Raw genomic sequence first — 22,684 nt, 5'->3', positions numbered from 1 at the left:
AGAGATAAATAGTTTATGTAGGCTAGTGTCAGGGTGCTGAAATGTTGCCATCATCAATGTAACAATATCCCGGTAAAGTAAATATAGGCCACATAAAGCCATAAAAATACAAGCACCTATAGGCTGCCTATTTCCAAAGGGTGTTTTCACGTTATGATCGCTTGATCCTCGGGAATGCATGTAAGTGTTTCTCTCCCTGAAGCATAGCATCAGACGAAGATAATGAAGTGAAATAAAAGGGGGAAAAAGAAACTGCTGTTAAGCTGATATCACCCAGCTGAGTTTACGTCAGATTGTTAGACAAGAAGCATAACAATCCTCATATAAAACACTGTAAACTCACAGGTCCCTGTTAGAGTGGACGGGTTTATGGCAGGGCAGTGATGCCGTATCTGATCACAGCCACAGCGCAAACACTTGCAGGTCACGGCGGCTGCTGCGGGGTTGCGCTCTTCCTCACCTCCGTGCGCAGAGCTTGTTATTTCCATCCGAGCTCACACCGCCCGCCTCCTCTCTCTCTCTTTCTCTCTCTCTCTCTCTGTTTCTCTATCTCTATCTGAGGCAGTGAGTCGGGGCCGCAGCTCCCATGCGCTCTCCGCTAACTTTTTAAAAAAGAAACTTCTCATTCTTTCGGATAAATGGAGACAACCTGAGCTTTTAGGATCCATGGTGGAACAACCAGTGTTTAGATTTTAACGAGGCAAGAAAAACAACTGAATCAGGCTCCACACCACAGCTAGAGGCCAACTTTACCGTCTCTGCGACTCTTTGAAATTCACATCCGCCGCATCTCAGGTAAGCCAAAAAAATGGCCGGTATAGAATTGCCCGTCTCCCCTGCCTTTCCCCCATAAATATGCCAAAAGTTTTAATATTTATTATTGAGGGAAAAGGTTCACCAACAGCCTTGTAAACGTGCCGCACTTTTTTTGGAGTGGAAAAAGCGAGGAGTCACACAGGCTTTACACCTCATATCACCGCAGCGATGACAGACTTTCTAAACCGTGCTGTGTGTCATCTAGATTAGAGCTATGATTAAAATATAGACCGCACCAACCATTTGAAAACAAGGCAGGTATTCTCTCAGAAGAAACGACATTCGATAAAAGATGATGGCAAATCTGTCATCTGCATTTATGACTCCGTTCACCTGTTTTTCTGGCTCTTACATTAGAACATTTATAGGCTATTAGATGTGTAATATAATATCTGCAATCCTGTCATGGTCTGCTCTTTATCTGGCAATATCCAAATGTTTGGGATTCCAGCAGCAGGTGGAGAAACAATGACATCCAGTGAGAGTGAGAGTGAGGGAGACGGAAGGACACACACACATGTCACGGACAGCGCACTGAGATGTGACTGGCGTCGGCTTGTAAAAAACCAAAAACCTTATCATGTTTGCTGAAAGTGTTGAGTAATATTTGTCAGGAAATGGGACGATCTAATTTTAAAAAGTGCACAAAAAGGGACACCACCCCACCAACAGCATGCACTCTGTTTTCAAATGCTGCTAGCAGAAAAAGGAGTAATATTTACTTGCTGTCAAAGCTGGTCCAGCATGGGAAAACACGCCTACTGGACATGCCTATTGCCTATCATCTCCGGGCTCAACTGTTCATTCTTTTCAGTTAAATTAAAAGTGAGATGCAAAGTATTTTTTTGTTTATTTATTTGTTGTGCTAAACTACGAAAGCAGTGCATATCAATCTTTTAGAGATGCTCGACGTCTGCCTTTGTCTGCTGTGTTCTTTCACCGATCTCCACAGAGGGAACCCAGATATCACATTCTTATAGCTTCAGCTATTCGGCCAGACAATGGAGCCTTTATGATGGTTTGTACACCTGAACCAATCATAATCTGCCTATCAGCTAGCTGACCCGCCTGTATGAGGCCAACACTCTGACAGTAAGCCGTGACCCCCCTCCCCCACGTAGGATCATATGACCTGATCTCGTGCACCTGGATGGACTGCATTTGAAAACTCAATGCAAAACATTTATCCGCTACAGAATTAAGCAGAACATAATACAAACTGCATGTGCGGATCAATGGCACTGTCATCCTATGTCACACACTGTGAGTCTATGAGTTGCAACACTGTTAAGCTGTATATTAGATCAAAATTTGAATTATTTGTATTATTTTATTTAGAGAGGAATACCTGTGTGTCTTTACCGTTTGCATCTTCCTAATTAAATTCTTTCAGTTTTCTGATTTTGCAGGGATTTATACAGAGATTTATGTTCTCTGGGATTTACAGTGAACACCCCCCCTGACACTCACTTTTTCTTGCTGATATGAAAATTAATCTCAGCTTCCATTATGTGCTCTGATCTTTGATGGACCCGCAGAAACTAGTGTCATGCAAGTCTCAGAATGACTGCATATTCATTGTCAGAGAGTGGTCTCGAGCAAACTGATTCCCACGATGCAACCTGGTTTCACGGCAGTTTGGTGTGTTTCCAAAGTGGTTTACACCCGGCCCTGAAAGAAAAGCTTTCTAAATAGTCAGTGCACTGCAGACAAAGGATCACCATTTTAAGGACACTTTACTGCTTTCCATTACAGATGCACAAAAATGAAAACGGTTTCAGAATGAGTTTGATGCCGTTGTATTTGAGGTGAAGCACTGACGTTGAAAGCAACTGAAATCCCATTTGAAAACCATATAAAGTAAGTCTTTCACTTGGGTGCACAGGTCCTGATGTAGAGCAACGTTAAAGAAGCACTTGAAATGGAGGTTTCTTTATTTAACGTGTTCCACTGAGTGGAAATACTGAAGCGAAAACATGTAGTGTGACTTCTCCAAAAAGGAAATTCAAATTTTTTTTTCTTTGGGTGGGGGTGTGTGTGAGTGTATTTTTTCACCTGCAAAAAGTCAAACGGAGTTCTCTAAGTATAGACACATTAACAAAAAGGAAGGCAGGGTTAGACACACACACACAGATGCACGCGTCTGCGCACTGCTTTAAAATGGACAATCAACTCCTCTGACCGCAGTACTATAAACAAGAGTGGCTGTCTGTGAAGACGAACAGAGAAGAGAGGAAGGGAGCAACTACTCACATCTGGTTTGAAAAGGAGGAAGCAAGGATGAGCTTTCTCGGTAATCAAGTCCAAATTAAGAAAAGAGAGAAGAGGAAACATGTGTGTGGTTACTGAAGGGGTCTGTGCGTGCATGTGTGTTTGTGTGTGTTTATAATGTGCCTGCATGCACTGTGTATTTGTGCATGTGCACAACTGCAGGGGTGTGTGTGTCTGTGTGTGTGTGTTGGTCTGAGTGTTTGTGGTTTTATCATCTGCAGTGACTGTGGCAGGGTATGCACGCTGTAGATACAAATAATAGCTTAAGAGTTGAGAGGGTGTGATATTTGTGCTTGTATCGAACTACGGAGAAGCTTGTCATTGATTTTGTTCACTGTCTGCACAAATATCTGAAGGCAGTCACAAAATAATAGAGGTAAAGCTGTTGAGAGGAGCTTAATCTCACTTTTAATTTACTTTCACATTTACAATAAAGATGAAACCAGGGACATCAGATGCTGCTCTGGCATTATAACCAGCATATGTCATTTCTAAGCAGGACAAAAGCACAAGCTCCAGTTTTTACGCACGCAGTTAGAGTATGCAAAAGTATGCGTGATTGTGTGTGTTTACCTGTGCTGCGGCATCAGATAACCATGATTTGCCTAACTGTTGGCTTCAAGTCACAAAGCGGGCTTGTAGGATAACACCCACTACCCAAAGAGCATGCAAATGCCAGCAGTGCATGGACAGTGTGCATGTCTGTATAAGATGGAGAGAGGAAACCAAGTGGGAGTAAGAGGAAGATCAAGAGAGCACCAATTTGTCTCTGGAAAAGTAAAAATGAAAAGAGTGGAGAGGCAAATGGAAAGATGTCAGCCAATTAAAGTCTATGTCAAGAGTGTGTGGGACCAAAGTTCTGTTATACTTCGTAAGGCATGAAGCGGCTCTTTTATATGCATCGGTTATCATATTTCAGGACCATATCAGCTATAAAGGGAAATATAAAAAAAGATTTTACACCTTGGGGGTACTACAATAAATATGAGATCAGTTGGAAGTCTCAGAAGGGAGAATGACACAATAATGACATGTTTCCTTGAGTGATGTCAGTATATGCAGTTTTGGGTAGGACAAGGGATTTACCAGATGTAAGTTCTTTCACCTCATGGCTCTTGGAGGACGGTGGAGGAGCTAGAGAATGACTTAAGCTGCTTACAATGTAGCAACACAGAAACATATAATTCTTATTGTGGTTCCTTTTGTACCATTGTTTATGAAGGCCATAAGACAATCAAGGCCTAAAATGGTGGTTTCTCTCTGCATGGAAACAATGGCGGTAGTGAAGTGGTTCAGCAATAAAAACAAACAAACAAACAAACAAAAAAAATCTGCTATAAAAAAGTAGTGGCTTCATGTAATTACAGCAGTATCAGTATATACATCCTACCTGGCATAGCTTCTGGTTCTGCAGGGCAGCCACAGGTGCTCTGTGCTTGACCACTTAGACAAAAACCTGGTGCATATAAATGAGTATTTTCATATTTAAATACAGAAATGTAATAATTTAGATATTTGTCTATGAGACAGCAGTAACTGTATGCACTATATGCACTAAATGTTTCTTTTAATACCCTTTCTTTTAATTTAGCATTTAGCTTAGCATGTTAGCATGCCAACATCTGCTAATTCATGCCAAACATGCCGCTAGTTTTTGCACGTATCTGGTTGCTAAAATTGATCCACTTCCCTCTGAAGGGGATGTGTGTATTATGTGTCACTTGGTGGTCTGTTCGGAAATTTTTATTGAAAACCACAAATGTCAACTTTGTGGTAATAGTTGGTGGGGGTATCAACGGAAAAAACTAGGAGGCTAAAAGTTCAATCAGCTTCCCAGAACCATTAATATGCATCCCCAGATTTTATCTGACGGGAACCCATCAGACCAAAGAAGGAAAGCGATTCCATCTATATGCCAGAAATAAGTATCATGAAATTCATAAACAGAAATTATTGTGGCTCACAAACAAAATCAACTGTTTTATATATTTAAATACACTGTGTTATTCTGTTTGACCAAAGTAGAAACTTATTTCGGGATCATATAAATGTGTATATCTTTTAATTTGGTGCATCTTTCTTAGTCTTGTTGAAGTCTGAAAGTAAACTAAGATATCATATTTCAAATGTGGTTTCTCATAACCTAACAAATATGTCCTCTCAGTTCCTTCTCCTTTTTCATTCACCATTTTGTGCCTGCTAACTGTTCAGGGAGCATTCACAGATCTGTGATGTCCTCAGCTAACTCGCATACGCAAACAGAAGTTCATTTCAAGTAAGAGACATGTAAAAACAGACAACATGCTGCACAGCTAACCCCCCCTGTGCGTTCTGCTACTTTTTAAGGGTGTAAGAAATGGAAAATGGGACATGTGATGATGTGGAGGCATTGTGGGAGAAGGTGGAGAGCCAACGCTACAACCTGTGTAGCACGATCACACCGTCAAAGCTCACGCCTTACCTTCGTCAGTGCAAAGTCCTGGATGAACTGGATGAGGATGAGATTCTCAACTCACTAGTGCTCGCCACAAAAACAAACCGCACAAGTGGGTAGAAAGGCTTATTTCCACATTTGTTAATTTTTAAAGGCAGAACTCCTATTTTGCTTTCTTTTTCTTTGACCTCTCACATGTGAACCCTTCCTCTCTCAGGCCGTCTACTTGACATCCTCCACACTAAAGGCGAGCGGGGGTACGTGGCCTTCCTGGAGAGTCTGGAGTTTTACTACCCTGACCTGTACAAGCTGGTCACGGGGAAGGAACCCACACGACGCTTCTCCACCATTGTCGGTGAGGCAAAAATCTTTGGATCCAGCACATACACGCATGAACACACATCTTTCGTGTACTACAAAGACTCATACAGTCTTTGATGGACAGTGAAGTGTAGAAAATTTCTGAAGTGAAGCGTGACATGTGTGAGTTGAAGGTTGGTTGGTGGATCGATTGCCTGCTCCTTCTGCAAGATGCTGAACCCAAAGTTGCCCGGGAGTATTTGACTCAAATAGAGTAGATAACTCCAGTTCATAACTCCAGTTATGCAAGGAAACTGTGTGAACTGGTCGTTCTGTAGCTGCTTTATAGCTCTGTTCAGGCAAAAGCAGTCACTTCAGTTATGCAGTGTAAGAGTCTGAATCGATCCACATCAGCTTACTTTGCAATCCTGTTATAAAGTCAGAGGTGTATAATATACTTTGGTTTTTTTCTCCTCTGCTCTCCTGCAGTGGAGGAGGGTCACGAGGGACTGACGCAGTTTCTGATGAATGAAGTCACGAAGCTGCAGCAGCAGTCCAAAGTCAAGACCCTGCAGCACGCTGAGCTCAACAAGAAGTTCGTCACTCTGGAAGATGAAAAAAGGAAGTTAAAGCTGGCCAATCAGGAGCTTCAGGCCTTCCAGCAGAGTAAAGATTCTTTGTTTTTGTTTGAGATATTTCCTGACCGCAGTTTACTAGCTTCCCACCATCTGTGTTTCTACACTGAATTTGTACTCATAAGACTGACAATGCAGTTGCGTGGCTGCACTAAGGTGCTGTTTGCATCCACACGTATGTTTGCACCCAGACTGACCTGTTGTATAGAAAATATCACCGCTTCAGAATTTGATCCTAGTCCAGTTTAGTTTTATCAGCAGTAGTATATAAATTCATGCGTATTGTGTATAAAACATATGGACAACAAATCATCGAATCCTTAAAAAGTAAAAGTCGGTACCAAATTTGAAGCCATTCTCACAAAGCGTATAACTTACAGTATATCATTATTATGTTTACTGGGATGCATTTACCGAAAAGATAATGCTTCCAGCCACTGCTGCTGATGTCTTGGAGGCATAACAACACACAGACTTACTCGCTGCAGACAGTAAAGACAGGTGACCATTGTCTCAAATGGTTAAACATAAAATCTAAGCCAAAAGCTTACCACGATTTGCTGAAACTGCAACCCCACCGCACAGGCTTGGTTTGCCCTGCCTGGTGCACCACATTTAGGTTCGATATGGATAAACTCTGTTGTCTATCAAAGACTACCAGTGAAACTAGGACGCTGTGGTCTTTATGCCCCGTGCAGTTAAACACTGCAGCTGGAACACCAAGCACAAACAAATAAATACTAAAAATAGTGCAAGTACACTCTTTAGGCTTTCACTGCATGCTCACATAATTAGCTTTGTGACTTTTGTCATTTTTTTATATATTAGCATTGAGCTTGTTTTTGGATGTCATGTAATGTGGTGCAAAACAGAAAAGGACGTTAATTTTTACACATAAAGGGAAGCCATTGTCCTTATTTCCACCAATGAAACAACTGTTACCCAACAGCGAAGCGAATAAAGAAGAAGGATCTAGTAAAGCTAAATTTTTCACATTTCTGGTTGCCTCTTAGGGTACAATAAGCTGAGAGAGGAGAGGAACACCTACAGTGATGAGCTCCTGAGAGTAAAGGATGAAAACTACAAGCTGGCCATGAGGTACGCCACGCTGAGCGAGGAGAAGAACATGGCTGTGATGAGAAGCCGAGACTTGCAGCTGGAGGTACTGCCAGACGTATTAACGCACATGCAGATAAACACCGTCATCGCTCTGTGTGTTAATGATAATCAATGAACAAAAAACAAAAACAGTAAGAGTGTTCCTCTTGCTCGGTGCTGATCTCTGTGTTGTCTGCCTTATAGATTGACCAACTGAAGCACAAGCTGAACAAGGTGGAGGAAGAGTGTAAGATGGAGAGGAGACAGAGTCTGAAACTGAAGAACGACATCGAGAATCGGCCAAAGAGAGAGCAGATCTTTGAGCTGGAAAGAGAGAACGAGATGCTCAAGATCAAACTGCAGGAGCTACAGTCCATCATACAGGTACTTGAGCATTATGTAATAAAGCGCTGACATTGCCTGCTCTGCTATCATAACTTAAACCTACTGTAATAAATACATTTTCACCACTTCAGAGCAGCACAACAAGCTGTTAGCGTGAGCTGTCAAATACTTATCTCCGCATGTGTGTAAAAATATCTTAGCAGCTAAATGCTACACTGAGTTTGCAGCCCAACTGCTGTTGTCTGCTGCTGTAAGTGCGAAACAAAAGCGTAAGGTACAAAAACCATCGACACCAAAGGACTGAGCTGGTGAGCTGGGTGGGACTACCCTAAAAATAGAACCTATTATTCTTTCATCTCTCAGTTCCAATTGCATAGTTTTCTATTTGCATGGTTCACAGATAAAAGTAATCTTATATCATGGGTCTACGTGTGGCCCCTTCATTCATCTTCTATGTGAACTTTTAACTCCTCTGCATTTTTAGCTCCTCTGTGTTTAAACCTACTTTTTTCTTGGCTGCCTCTCATAAACAGAAGGCTTTGAAACCAAGTGGGTGTGGCTTCTGTGCTCACCGGCGAACTTCTTTGCATCAGACAGCCATATTGAGAAAATCTGCTCTCGCTGACATCATAGAGAGCTAAGAGTATTTTGTCATGTTTAATATGAACATGCACTATCTTTAACGGTATACATGCTCACTGGCCACTTCATTAGGTACACCTTGTTAGTACCGGGTTGGACCTCTTTTTGCCTTTAGAACTGCTTTAATTTTCCGTGGCATAGATTCAAAAAAGTGCTGGAAACATTCCTCTGAGATTTTGGTCCATATTGACATGATAGCATCACACAGTTGCTGCAGATTTGCTGGCTGCAAAACCATGATGTGAATCTCCCGTTTTCACAACATCTCAAAGCGCTCTATTAGAGGCCATCTGAGTACAACGAAGTCATTGTCATGTCCAAGAAAGCAGTTTGAAATGATCTGAGCTTTGTGACATGGCGTGTTATCTTGCTGGAAGGAACTAAAGACTGCCAAAAAGGAATGGACATGGTCAGCAACAATACTCAGGTAGGCTGTAGCATTTAAACCATGCTCAGTTGGTACTAAGTGTGCCAAGAAAACATCCCCTGCACCATTACACCACCAACAGCAGCCTAAACTGCTGATACAAAGCAGGATGGATCCATGCTTTCATCTTGTAATCTGAATGTCGCACTAGAAATTGAGATCAAGCATGTTTCTTCAGTCATCTGTTTCACCTTTTGCTGAGCAAATATGAATTCTAGCTTCAGTTTCCTGTTGTTAGCTGACAGGAGAGACATCCGATGTGGTCTTCTGCTGCTGTAGCCAATCTGCGCCAAGGTTACATAATTCTGCATTCAGAGATGCTCTTCTGCATAACTTGGCTGTAATGAGTGGTTATTTGAGTTACTGGTGCCTTCTTAACCCGTCCTAATCAAGGAAAACAAGACATGGGACTCAAAACTAAATACACACACACGGGACAGGAGGCCTCTAATATAATGATGGGAGCTTAAAAAAGGGGTTAATGGTAAACAGTAACTATAGTTACAAAATATAAAAGAAAATAAATTCTGAGCTGAAAACATCATGGAAAACCAAACAGGAACTAAAGTTAGAATACAAACCTCTAAAGAACCAAGAACAGACTAAGTAAAGAGCAAAATATTAAATGAAACTAAAACATGAAACTCAAAACGCAGGCTCACAGACTCCCGATCAGGCATTTCTACACAGAGCACTGCCGATCACTGGATGTTGTGTCTTTTTCAGGACATTCTCTTTAAACTACATAGATGGTTATGTGGGTAAATCCCAGTAGATCAGCAGTTTCTGAAATACTGATCTGCCCGACTGGCACCACCAACAACGCCACCTTTTAAACTCCCTTAAATCACCTTTCGTCCTCATTCTGATGCTCAGTTTGAGCTTCAGCAGATCGTCTTGACCGCGTCTACACGCACTGACTTTTTTTGTGCTAATAAACAGCTGAAAAGCTGTACCCAATGAAGTGTCCGGTGAGTGTATATATGTGCCATAAAATAAGGGAAAAGATAACGGACAATAGATGCATCATTTTATTTTTCTTAACTTTGGTCTATAAATTACTTTGAAGAAGGTCTACATGTGATGAGGTGTTCTATCAATAAACTCACACTTATTTTGTGACTCATTATTTCCTTGCTGATAAGCATAAAAAGGAAAGATTGACAACTGCAGTGTAGCAGCCAGTCATATGATTTCATATCTAACAGTGTTAATGTGTGTGTGTGTGTTTCTTACCCAGCCCGGCCCTTTACCTGAGTCGGACAAGGCCATCCTTGACATTTTGGAGCATGACAGACAGGAAGCACTAGAAGACAGACAGGATCTGGTCAACCGCCTCTACAACCTGCACGAAGAAATCAGACAGGCAGAGGAACTACGAGATAAGGTTACAACCACACACACACACCTACACACACACACACACACGCACAAATGTATGGTTGAATGCTGTAAGTGGGCTACATGGGAGTTTAGCGGTCATATTTCTGTCTGGCAGCTTGTTTCCATCTGTGTTTAAATGTGTGAATATGTAGCAGTGTGGTGCAGAGTGGTACACTGAACAAACAGGCTTTGCAGTAACACACCCTAGAAACCTAAACCAGTGCCCCATGAGACCTTTGAAGAAAGCCCCGTCTCAGGCCTCTTTCTGCATAATCTGGTCGCTCTTTATTTCTCTCCCGCTGTTTCTCTTCCTGTATTTCTCTACCTGTTTTTGTCTAACTATAAATAACCCTTAGCTTTTGTCTGTGTGTGTGTCCGTGTACGCAGTACCTGGAAGAAAAGGAGGACCTGGAGCTGAAGTGCTCCACACTGCAGAAGGATTGCGAGATGTATCGCAACCGCATAGACACCATCGCTGTACAGCTAGACGAGGTGGAGAAGGAGAGAGACCAGGTGAAAACACACACAACACACACGATTTCATACACGCACACACAAAATCCTTCATACTTTTGCATTAACTCCTCTGCTGCTTGCAGGCCTTTCGAGCCAGAGACGAGGCCCAGCACCAGTTCTCCCAGTGTCTCATCGACAAGGACAAGTATCGCAAGCAGATCAGAGAGCTGGAGGAGAGGAGCGATGAACTCCACCTGGAGAGTGTACGCAAAGACGCTAAGCTGGTCACTCTGGAGTCTCGCCTGCGACGAATGTCCAAAGACATCAACCTAGACCAGGTCAGACAGAGTAGTGCGAAGGGATATTGTTTCTTTTCTTCACGTATCGATTTAAAAAATGCTCAAGTTTTCGCAAAACATTCCTCCCCTTTAACCATTTAACTGTTTTTGCAGAGTCTACCAAGGGATTTACCTCCGTCCATCATTTCTCAGGGAGAGGATTGTAAACTAGCGCAGGGACAGTCTGAATGCTCCAGCGACGAGTCGCCTGATGACAAGTTCTTCTCCGAGGAGCCCCGACTCAAACGCAGACTCAACCTCAAAGCGGGGGTCAGTTATTCTCTCCTCAACCTTGTAGATTATGTGAAGCAAAGACCAAACTCAATACCTTCTAATGCACAGAGCAGAGATTAATCAAATCTCCTACACATGACAAGCTAATCAAAATGACTGTGTTTTGTGTTTTGCCTTTTAGAATAGAGTAAAGTCTCCAGTCTCTTTACTGAAAGACTTTCCAATCAACTCAGAGAACAGTCACCCTGCAGGTAACACAATCTGCCGCCGCATGTCCTGCTGCAACATGTGACCAATCCTTTTGTGCAGCTTTATCAAAGTTTATCTCCACCTTCCAGCTTCGGCACCTACCAACGGAGGCAACTTTCTGGAGATCAACGTGCCGAATTATGGCAACAGCAGCTCTCTCCCTCCCTCGCCCAGCATCCCTATTTCCCCCACATATCCGCCCTCGTCGGCTCCCCCGCTCACCTGCTCTTCGTCCACCTCCCAGCTCATGTTCAGCACGGTGGATTCACCCAGCAACAGGCACATGGTGCGACTCAGTTGTTTGCGCTTGCTTTTAATACCTCTGTTTTTGGTAAAAATAATCATCCTGGCTGCTCTTTGTAGAAATCCTGGTCTATAAAGAATCTAATGCAGTGTTGACGTAAATGGCTTGTCCAGCGTTTAACGCCGACTTCTCCCTTTCAGCTGCGTTGCCGTAACGACAGCATCCTGTCCACGCTTCCCGAACCCCCTGAGAAAGCGTCCCTTTACCGCCGAGAGAGGGAGAAGGAGCACGACTTCTACCCCCGCAGGTACTGAATAAACGTCCCAGAGATGACCGATTGAACTTCATGCCAGTAAAGTTTGAAGAATGGCTTCCCTTCAATCTGTTTTGTTTTGTCTGTTTTAGCATCTCAGACTTTGACAGCGACAACATGGAAATGGAGCTTGGTAATGCACTTTTTAAACATCTGCTGTTTGTGATCTGAGATACTATGTTTACCTTCAGTCGACCTGGTTTTTCTTTTTAAAGGAAAAAAATGATCCATCTATTGATCCATCTATTTCTATTCTTTCCTCAGAGGATGAGCGCGGTCCTCCCTCTGTGCACTCATCTTCCTCTTCCCATCAGTCTGAAGGAATGGACACTTATGACCTGGAGCAGGTCAACAACATCTTCAGGAAACTCTCTTTGGAGAGGTACAGCATGGCCGCTCGTGCAGAGATGCACACAAGAATAAAAGCGAAAAGTGATGCTGACTTACAAACACCTTCTGCTTTGTGTCTTCGTGTGCTCGTGCAGGCCGTTCCGCCCGTCTCTTTCCTCCTTCTCCAGACTCAGCGGGTCCCTGAAGCCGGTGCAGGAGCTGTCGCTGCAAGGTGACAACCTGCTGAAGGACATCAGGCTGATCGGTGGCAACGACAGCGGGATCTTCATCTCGTATGTTCAGTCTGGGTCCAACGCGGAGAAGGCGGGGCTACGAGAGGGCCACCACCTCATGTTTGTATGTCATCTACTCCCTGAATGTTTTAATTGTGAAAAGATTCATGGTGGCAGTAAGACAAGTTCAGTTAAAACAGCTGGATGTGCAAAAAGAAAAGCTCTTTAGAGAACTGAGAACGTGGATGGACATTTAGAGAGGAACGAGGAACACGCCGATTTGATAATTTTAGACACCTGCTTGTTTTACTTGTTCTATTTGTGTTCCTTTTCCTGTGACAGTTTTTAGAAGGGACTGATTGGTAATCTTTGTTTCTGCTGTGATTGGCTGTCCAGCTTGAGGGGTGCATACGTGGGGAAAACCAGAGCATTTCATTGGAGACCAGCACTCAGGAAGAAGCCCACTGGACTCTGCAGCACTGCTCGGGACCCATCACCCTGCACTATCGAGCCAGCCACGACTGTAAGTGATGTTTATATTGGAACATTTGTTTAATGTGGCTCTACTGCATACGTGAACTCAAATATATGCTCGCCCTGCAGCTTATCGCCGTCTCCAGAGCAATCTAGCGGATGGCACTTTAGCATCCGGCGACTCATTCTACATACGTGTCAACCTCAACATCTCCGGACAGTCGGACAGCTGCTCCTTGTCCGTGCGCTGCGATGAGGTGGTGCACGTGCTGGACACCAGGCACCAGGGCCGCTGTGAGTGGCAGTGCGCCCGTGTGGACCCCTACAGCGGCTCTGACCTGGCTGAGCGAGGCACTATACCCAGTTACTCAAGGTACAGACTTTGTATACTTTTGTTTTTTAAACTAAAGTTTGTGAATGAGTTTTAGCTCAGATTTTCAAAATGCAGCAGCAGCTGATTACAACTGATCTCCTAAAAGATTACACATTACACCGACGAAGCAGCATTAACCTGAAACATCTGCAGAAACAGTCTGTTGTAGTCACAGGGCATAATAGAAAGAAGCCCGAGGGTGGACGAGTTCGTACACGGAGGGAGAATTTTGACAAGCATTCAGTGTTTCTGTGTGTGTGTTTCTGTGTGTTTACGTGTGTGATTATAGAGCCCAGCAGCTGCTCCTGGTAAAGATTCAGAAGTTAGTGTATCGAGGGGGGAAAGAAGAAAATGAAATTCAACGGAACAATCGGGTGAGAAACCTCAGCCTCTTTCTTTTTCCCTCTCGTTCTCTCACTTGGTTTAAAAAAGTGCATTGAAAATTTGAATACGGGTATTTGACTAAAGCAAAGATGCGTAAATAAATCTTATAGCATGGGTTGCAAATTAAGGGTTTGCAAACTAACACATAATGTGGGGGGAAATCCTTGCTTGGTCATTGGATTGGCGGGGGAGGGGGTTTGATGTGCACAACCGGAACAACAAAGGCAGATTTCCCAGAAATGATTAATATCCGACTATTTCCCAATAATAAATTTACCATTTAATAGTTCTTATCCTAGCCATCTGTTTATAATTTGGATATTTCTTTCCTGTATTGATTGCAAGCAGGTTGCATGCAACCACGCCTGCATGATAGTTGCAACCCTCCCCCTGAAAAAAAATTTCGATGCATTTCCAAACAATCTGAGACTAGGCGATGGGTTTCCATATTGCATTCCAGATTGGATTTATTTTGCAGTTCATCCATGAGAGACCCTTTCAGGTAATTGCATTGCATGATAAACAAGCCCATGCCCATACATCTGCAGTCAGAAAGAAAACACTCTAGATAACATGCGACAACGAAGCTTCCTGCTGAGGAACTGCTTAAGCTTGGGTCAGCATCAGTTTACACTGATGTCAGGTTGGTTGCAGTAAGTAGTTAATTCAGGGTGTTATTCTGCTATGTTGTGCTCACGCAAGCGTGTTTGTTACAGTTTGGATCACAACATTCATGTATGCTTTTCATTTCTGCTTAGAATAATTTGCAACCAGAAGAAACCAGCCACTCTCCTGATCCCAGAGCCAGCCCGCGCTTGTCTAGAGCGAGCATCTTCCTCACTCAAATACTGCAGGTAATGAAGTTCAAACAAAACCTCCAGTTGTCGCGATGTTGAGAGTTGTTCAGCAGTGTGGAAACTTAAGACAATGAGTCAAGATTGGTCCTAATAAACTCTTCGTTTTTCATAAAACCGATGCGCAGCTGCCTCCACGTCTCAGTAACTTAGGCCTTTTTTTCTATGTCTGCTTTGATTTGCAGTTCGTGAGCAGGGTGGACATCAAGTACAAGCGAATGAACAGCAATGAACGTGTGAGGATCATCAACTCAGGCAGCACAACACTACCCAGGCAAGGCTTTGAGGTGCTTCGACCCGAAGGTGAGCACAAAGCGTTGCAGTCGGTCGGTTGGGGGGGAGAGACAAAACAAAGATGTGCACATGTGCTAACTACGGAAAATTCACAGCTGAAGCATTTGAAGTGGCTGTCAAAAGTGCAGAAAGTGAAAGCAGTGGAATGATTCAAAGTGGTAAAGAGCTGCTAAAGGGCGCATAGGTGCCATTTTCCATGCAAGCGCTCTGGTGAAGCTAAAGCACGAAAAAAAAGAAGAAAAAACGCTGAAAGGAGTTGAGGATTGAGGACACCGTGAGCACAGAGAGCAACTGAAGTAAATTGCGTCTAAAAGCAAAAGTTGTGGAAAGTTGTTTTGATGGTTTTTGTTGTCAAAAAGCTCAGAGGGTGTGAAGTGTCAGTTGTATAAGAAGCCTTGACAGGAGCTGAAGTAGTCATTGGAAGAGTAAGATGAAAGTGTGTGAAATGTCACTTGATGTAAACACAGACGGGTGTGCGGTGGAAACGGTTGGAAGTTGTGCTCAAGTGTAAGACTGGAAAGTGCTTGAACTGTGTGCTCTGCATGACATGTGTGAGCCAAAGCAGCAATTTAAACATTTAAATTACATAGCGAGGTGTGAAACTAAAACTGCTATAACAGTAACACTATAAAAAGTATGATAAAGCGGAATTAACTGTTTAGGTGAGAGCATGAATGAAAGGTTTTAATAGAACATGGGGGTGGGGCTGTGACTGGAAATGTTGCTGCACAAGATTAATGTTAATTTTTAAAAAGAGTACTGAAGGTGTACAATGCAGTGCTTAGTTTCTTTTCTTTTATCTGCGCCGAGCCCTTCTTTTGCTGGCTGCTTTTCTCTTTTCACTCTGTTGCTCAAATTCAGACTTTAGATATTCGTTTGCTGAAATTATTTTTGGAAGCTCTTCACTTTCTGTTCTCAAACTGACTCATAATTGTGCTATACCTCTCGTTGCACGCTGTGGCTGTTGGTGCAAACAGATGCCGCTGACGGAGACGGTGAACTGAGCAGGAGCTTGAGCCTGATTCCTTACAGTCCCGTCACCCTCCAGCGGACCCAGAGAAGAAGACCGGTCCTATTCACGCCCGCTGCTCTCGCCAAAACCATTATTCAAAAAATACTTAACATGGGAGGAGCCATGGACTTTAATATCTGCAAACCAGGTCAGTGTATGAAGGCTCACAATGAGGAATCTTTATACCTCATTGAGATAAGAAGTACATAAACTATAGAGGAGTCGATGAGAGAAGAGGAAGCAACTACTGAGATGTAGGTCAGGTATTGTGCCGTGTGTAAATGTTAAGGAGTATAACCAGAGAGACAGCAGAGGGAGGATTTAAGATGACCCAGATGATAGTTAGAATGACGATGCACAGTGATGACACAGATAGTTTATTTGCGACACTTCAGCTGACCCACTGTAATTCGAAAATGTTGCTGGAGCCGTCAGATTTTTAGAGAATTAACACTCCGGTCACATGACAAACCGACCGGTCCCAGTGGACCAGGGGCGCGACAAGTTGCCGGTGTAAAAAATGTTGAACATCTGGCGAACTCAAGAGACTGCTTGAAGTCTCAATTACGTCGACATTCCCCACGGCAAAAACCACAAGGGTTTCTGTTCCTTGTGCTAAATGTGCTGTGGTGACTGTTAACAAATGAACAGTTTCATCTCTCTGCCCTTAGAGCCACAATTTCACAAGACAAGAAACAGACATGACATCTTTTCTTTTTTTGTGTCCTGTTTCCTTTGCATTCTGCTGAGTAGACAGCTTGACCAAGGAGGAGTTTCATCTAAAACAGAACGTGGAGCCCTTCATTCACTACAAAGAGAAACAAGCCACTTTTGAATGCATCACCAGGGAAAACATAGAGGCTGTCGCCGCAAAAGTGAGTTTATATTGTGTGTGTGTGAAAATGCAATGTCTTCTAATGCGTTTACTCCTTTATAAATGTTAAGGGAACACTTTAGTCAAAGGGGAGTGCGGAAGACTGACATGACTCCCGTTATTGTGGGAATGTCATTCCAATGTAATTATTCAGACTCTTTGTAAAGTTAATAATGATCGAGACAACCTGACATTAAAAGACATACAACAAATGTAACCTGTGGTAAACCTGTCATATTCACAGGCCTAATTATCGCACACATAGAAACTATAAGGCTTTATTTCTTAACTTTACACTAAATTGCCGTGTTTTTTACACTGTGTGTGATGAGACTGAAACAAACAAGCCTTAAATGTGCTATCATCCTAACCCCAATCATATAACTTACCCCTACCCCTCACCCTTTAAGAAATAGCTGTAAAAATGTAGCAAACATGCTATAGTAATGTAGCTGTCTATGTGAGTACAGTGGAAATCCTGATGAATATATTAACAGCAAGATATATATATATTTTTTTGAAATATTGTTTCTTTTAGTAAGCACACATATTTACAGGAATTCAAAAGTTAAGTTTAACCCTTTAAACCCTAACCTAATTTACCCTTTAAACCAGGGGTGGGCAACTCCAAGCCTCAAGGGCCGGTGTCCGGCAGGTTTTAGATGGATCCTTGATCTAACACAGCTGATTTAAATGGCTAAATTACCTCCTGAATATGTCTTGAAGTTCTCCAGAGGCCTGGTAATGAACTAATCATTTGATTCAGGTGTGTTGACTCAGGATGAGATCTAAAACCTGCAGGACACCGGCCCTCGAGGCCTGGAGTTGCCAAACCTTGCTAAAAATGCTAGGGTTTAAAGGGTTAAATAATTAATTTATAAATATTTTGCTTGTTATTTCAGTTATTTTGTGTTTAGTGGTGTAGTGGTTAGCACTGTTAACTCAAAGTAAGAAAGGCCTGGCTGGTTGGAGCTGTGTGGACTTTGCATGCTGGGTACTCGAGTTTCTAAACTGGCTAAAGGTGTGAATGACTGTCATCTGGCTCTCTGTGTTAGCCCTGTGACAAACTGGCAACCAGTCCAGGGTGTACCTGTGGCTGTCTGAGGATAACACTGATATAGTGTCATAATATGAAAAATTAAAACAAATAAAATAAACATGAGAAAATGAGAGTCGCAGCATTTTACAGTAATAAACTGTTCATAGAGATTACAGGGGGGAACTAAAATAGTATAATGGTAACCAAACATCTTTTATTCTATACAGCATGGTTATTTAAAAACTTATTTAAAAACAAAGCAATATTACAGTTCAGTTTTAGTTTTATTTGCCATGTGTGATTTACGACAAACAATGAAATGTGTTTGATGAGATGAAAAACAAGATAATTAAGATAAAAAAAGTAATAAATAAGGTTAAAAAAGTAATGCATAAATGAATGTACATGGGATGGGGTGTGTGTGATATGCAGCATGTTGCACATGAGGAATCTGACAACTGTAAGCAGCAGTTGGGTGTTGCTGTAGAGGCGTCTGATGGCTTGATAATAAAAAGTGTTCTTTAATCTACTAGTTTGTGCAGCCATGGCAACACGTTTCATCTGCCTAAAAAGACTGCTGTAAAAAAAACAGTTAATGCTGGTAAATCCAGTTTCTACATCCAGACACGGTGCACACAATATTAAAACACAGACACACAATGAATAAATATGCAAAATAAGGAAACATTAAAGATGTAAAGTGTAGTTGTTCAGTGCACGTCTCGGTCTTTTTTCTTCTCCTTTTTGAAAAAAAAAAACAAAGTCAAAGAAAGTCAACTGCTCTAAAAATGACATCGTTGTTTGTCAGTCCTTTTCATACCTTTTGAAATAAAGTGGCCAGTTAAGTGTAAAGAAATTGAACTGCACATTTAATCCCTCATATGTTAGTATGAGAAAAAGAGGTGGAGTTTCAACAATATGTTTTAGTTTTTCTGGCTAATAAAAAATGCTGCTCTATTAAAATAAAGTGTAATAAAGTAAAATGTGTAAAATTACTTTAAAAGTTCTGGTAGCTCATCACCCAGAGTGACCTGTAATCATAAAGCAAAAAAATAAAAACAACACCCCCCCAAACAAACAAAAAACCCCAAAACAATAAAACACATATTTTGATGGTAGGTTGTGAAACAACAGGACTTATCTCTTACTTAATTACTTAGGTTTAGTATGAATAGCCATGGAGGAGCTCTTTATCATTAGAAAAAGCTGTAAAACTTATAGGAATATACAGTTAAAAGTTAAAAGTCTACTTCACGTATTCTAAAGCGATCCACTGGGCTGAATGGAAATCTGTGCCGAATAGACTGATAAGACTGTCATTAGTCAGTGCGCAGAAATGTAAAGCAACAAGCCTGGCTCTGCCAGAGGGTACCAAACCCAACTAGTATGATTTGTGAAGCTTCCTGACTGACAAGATATTTCTGTTTTAATAAGTCTATACAAAAAAAAAGACAAAAGATTGTAGCCAAGTGGTGGCTTGTCTTATTTCTGTGATGATCCCACAGTAATGACAGTTGAATCAGTGGTGCAATTTCCCAGGCGAATATGCTGACTGACTGGCTGTAGTCCAAGTAGTGCTAGTTTGTCTGCACCTGTGCTTCATATGCTGAAGCACGGAAACACCTGTAATACTCGAAGTAGGGGAGCTGAACTGGAAAAAGTGTGTCCAGTGGAAATGGGGTGCAGGCTTCTCAATCATAATGCTTCTGAGGGAAGTGTGAGTCAGAACGCAGCGCCTGTAGGAAGCTAGTGCCCTCTGAATGAGCTGTCACCGGCTGTGGCTAATTAAAAAATAGACATTATCTAAAGGCTAACCACAAGACACACATTTAGGTCTGATGAGCCTGTGGTAGGCCTACCTCAGCTGACAGTGTCTTGCAGTTAAAGGCTGAAACACAGTGGTGTCAAGATGTTAAGCCTTCAAGACCGACCTCATTTAATTTATCCGTAGTGCAGAGAAATCAGGTTGTAAGACCAAGTCCTCATCTAACTCAGCAAAAGAATGAATAGATATATACGTGAAAGCAGTTAACTTTAAAATCTTTTAATAAGACTTCCTTGTTCATGTATGTACGTAGTAGATCTGTATTTGTCTGTAAAGGCTGGTTTTTTCCACCCGTCACCAGGGCAAACACTGCCTGCTGGAGGCTGAGCTGAGCTGCGTCAAGGACCTTCTGCGGAGAGAAATCTACCCAATCATCATCTACGTCAAGATCTGTGACAAAAATGTCAAGAAATTAAGGTAGACCTAACAAAGCTTGCTTAATCTCGCATGTTTACCCTGTGACTCAAACCACACAGCTGCAAACCGCAATTCTTTTTTCCAAGAACAAAAAAAAAAAACAGTCCCTGATATTTTGATATTTTGGCACCAGATAAGAGTTGGCGTTGAGCCGAGGATGTCAGTTTAATGTTGTTGTTACTTTTGAACTTTTAATTGTAGCTGGCTGCAGTTACCTTTCTTTCTTTGTGTGTCTTGCCCAGAAAGGTAGCAAAATCTAGATCCTTACTCAAAATATCTGTGTGCGCGATCCCCTCAGTTGACGGTTACGTGATTTCAATGAAGCCAGATGTTTGACGTATGTTATGGTGGATTGTGTCTTTAAATAGCAGTCCAGCTTATGAACCCATTACCGTCAGCCTTATCTTTCTGAGAAAAAGCATGCAGACCGCTGCTGCAGACTGTCGACAGGATCTCATCAGAAACACTGGGTTCTAAACCACACTCACCACCTCATCGCTGCTTCCTTCCTGTTTCCTCTCCACACAGGAAGTTGCCTCTGCGCGTGGAGTCAGAGGAAGACTTTGTGAAGCTGTGTCGCGCAAAAGAGAAGGAGCTGGAGGGCATCCCGTGTCTGTATGCCACCCTGGAGCCGGAGGCCTGGGCAGGGACGGAGGACCTCATCAGGGTGATCAAAGACCGAATACTGGACGAGCAGAAGAAAACCATCTGGGTGGAGCAGGACCTGCTGTAGGCAAACACAGATACACGCAATAGCCTGTACACGTGGAGTTAAACACAGTAAAACACAAAAAGCCTTCTATATCATGCTTTCCTGCGTTTATATTTATGGTGAAACTCACAAATGTAAGTGTGGAAATTGTTAAATAAATAAATGCATTATATATTTTGTAAATATGTCTTTTATTTAGAAAAATAAACAGAGTGAAAACATGAAAAAGAATCCTTTCTTTGCCTTGAATTGCATGTTAAAAAAAAACGATTAAAAAATGAAACTGAGCTGTACTTTCAATAAGAGTGAGACCAGACCTACATGAGATTGTGCTGCCCTCTAGTGACTAAAATTGGAACGGCCCCATAAACAGCTTCATTCATTCAGCATGACAATGATCCCAAACGCACTGCCAGTGGAGTCAAATCAAACTTGGATAGAAAAACACAGAGTGGAACACTATCAGTCATGGATTGGCCTCCCCGGAGCGCAGACCTCAAAATGATTGAAGCAGTGTTTGATCATGTTGACAGAGAACAGAACAAACGGCAGAAACATCCAAAGGAGAGCTTCGAATGTCCTTCACGAAGCCTGGAGAACTATTCCTGAAGACTACTTAAACAAATGACAAGAAAGCTGCCTAAGAGAGCTCAGGCTGTGTTGAATAATAATTACATCTGCCGTAAAACTAACACAGCAAAAGATCATCAGCAACAGTCGAACATGGTGGTGGCAGCGTGATGGTCAGGGGCTGCTTGTCGTGATTGATGACAAGCAGCTCCTGAATGAATTCTTCTCTCTACCAGAAAATCCTGAAGAAGAACGTTCATCCATCACTGTGTCCTGAAGCTCAAGCGCGCTTCACTTATGCAGCAGGAAAAACACGCCAGAAGGTCAGAGTTTGGGCTTAAATCCGATTGAGATGCTTTGGCATGACCTTAAACAGGCCGTTCATGCTTGAAAACCCTCCAGTGTGTCTGAATTAAAACAATTCTGCAAAGAGGAATGAGCCAAAATTCCTCCACAGTGATGTGATAGACTCACAAATGCTTGATTGCAGTTTTAGCTGCCAATTGTAGCACAACCAGTTATTAGGATTAAGGGGCAATTGCTTTTTCACACAGGACCAGATAGGTTTGAACAGATTTTTTATCGAATACGAAAATCTGTTTGATGATCTGAAACATGTAATTGTAACAAACTATAATGAAAAAAATAAAAGGTTTCTTGCACACTACAAAGACATAAAGGGTGGCTCTAGACTTTCATGATATTGTAAAACGTTCTTGCTCACAGGTCCACGTGAAAAGAACTTCTCTAACTCACTGAATGTTTATCATGTTGTTTTCTAAGGCTTAAAATCAGTGCCTGGATGTTTTGGGTTTTTTAATGACCACATTTGGGTTCAATCTAGTGAGAATGAGGCTGCCAGAAGGGGATTTAGAGTAAACTCTTTCATATGGATGCAGGATAATCTCCTCATCTGCGTGAAAAGACATGCTTGTGTCCATAGTGATCATAACGGGCACACACTGAACATAACAAGCTCACCAGACTTTAACTCCAGTGTATTAAAAACATATAACATACATGCACATTATAAAATGAATAGAAGGAATACATGGCTTGACATTAAAATAATAGGATGGATGTGCCCCCACCCCTTTCTTTTTTTTAT

The 22,684-nt window shown here is 42.2% G+C and overlaps 1 protein-coding gene across 1 annotated transcript; it reads left to right on the top strand.

Annotated features, from left to right (window-relative positions):
* Window positions 1-543: 543 nt before the first annotated feature.
* Window positions 544-21,224, top strand: card11 (caspase recruitment domain family, member 11). The gene is made up of 25 exons (XM_031749497.2): window positions 544-795; window positions 5,434-5,633; window positions 5,739-5,876; window positions 6,311-6,487; window positions 7,470-7,618; window positions 7,759-7,938; window positions 10,209-10,355; window positions 10,739-10,864; window positions 10,951-11,145; window positions 11,260-11,415; window positions 11,561-11,630; window positions 11,718-11,914; window positions 12,073-12,179; window positions 12,278-12,318; window positions 12,450-12,567; window positions 12,671-12,872; window positions 13,145-13,271; window positions 13,352-13,595; window positions 13,885-13,969; window positions 14,738-14,833; window positions 15,019-15,136; window positions 16,105-16,287; window positions 16,893-17,014; window positions 20,179-20,294; window positions 20,823-21,224. Exons 2-25 carry the CDS (start codon window positions 5,444-5,446, stop codon window positions 21,025-21,027), a joined length of 3,489 nt encoding a protein of 1,162 aa, XP_031605357.2. The 5' UTR covers window positions 544-795; window positions 5,434-5,443; the 3' UTR covers window positions 21,028-21,224.
* The last annotated feature ends 1,460 nt before the right edge of the window (window positions 21,225-22,684 follow it).

The sequence above is a fragment of the Oreochromis aureus genome, linkage group 4 (genome assembly GCF_013358895.1).
Source record: "Oreochromis aureus strain Israel breed Guangdong linkage group 4, ZZ_aureus, whole genome shotgun sequence".
In the NCBI taxonomy this organism is placed as follows: Eukaryota; Metazoa; Chordata; class Actinopteri; order Cichliformes; family Cichlidae; genus Oreochromis; species Oreochromis aureus.
Note: the sequence above shows the minus strand (reverse complement) of the source record. Positions and strands in the feature narration are given on the sequence as shown.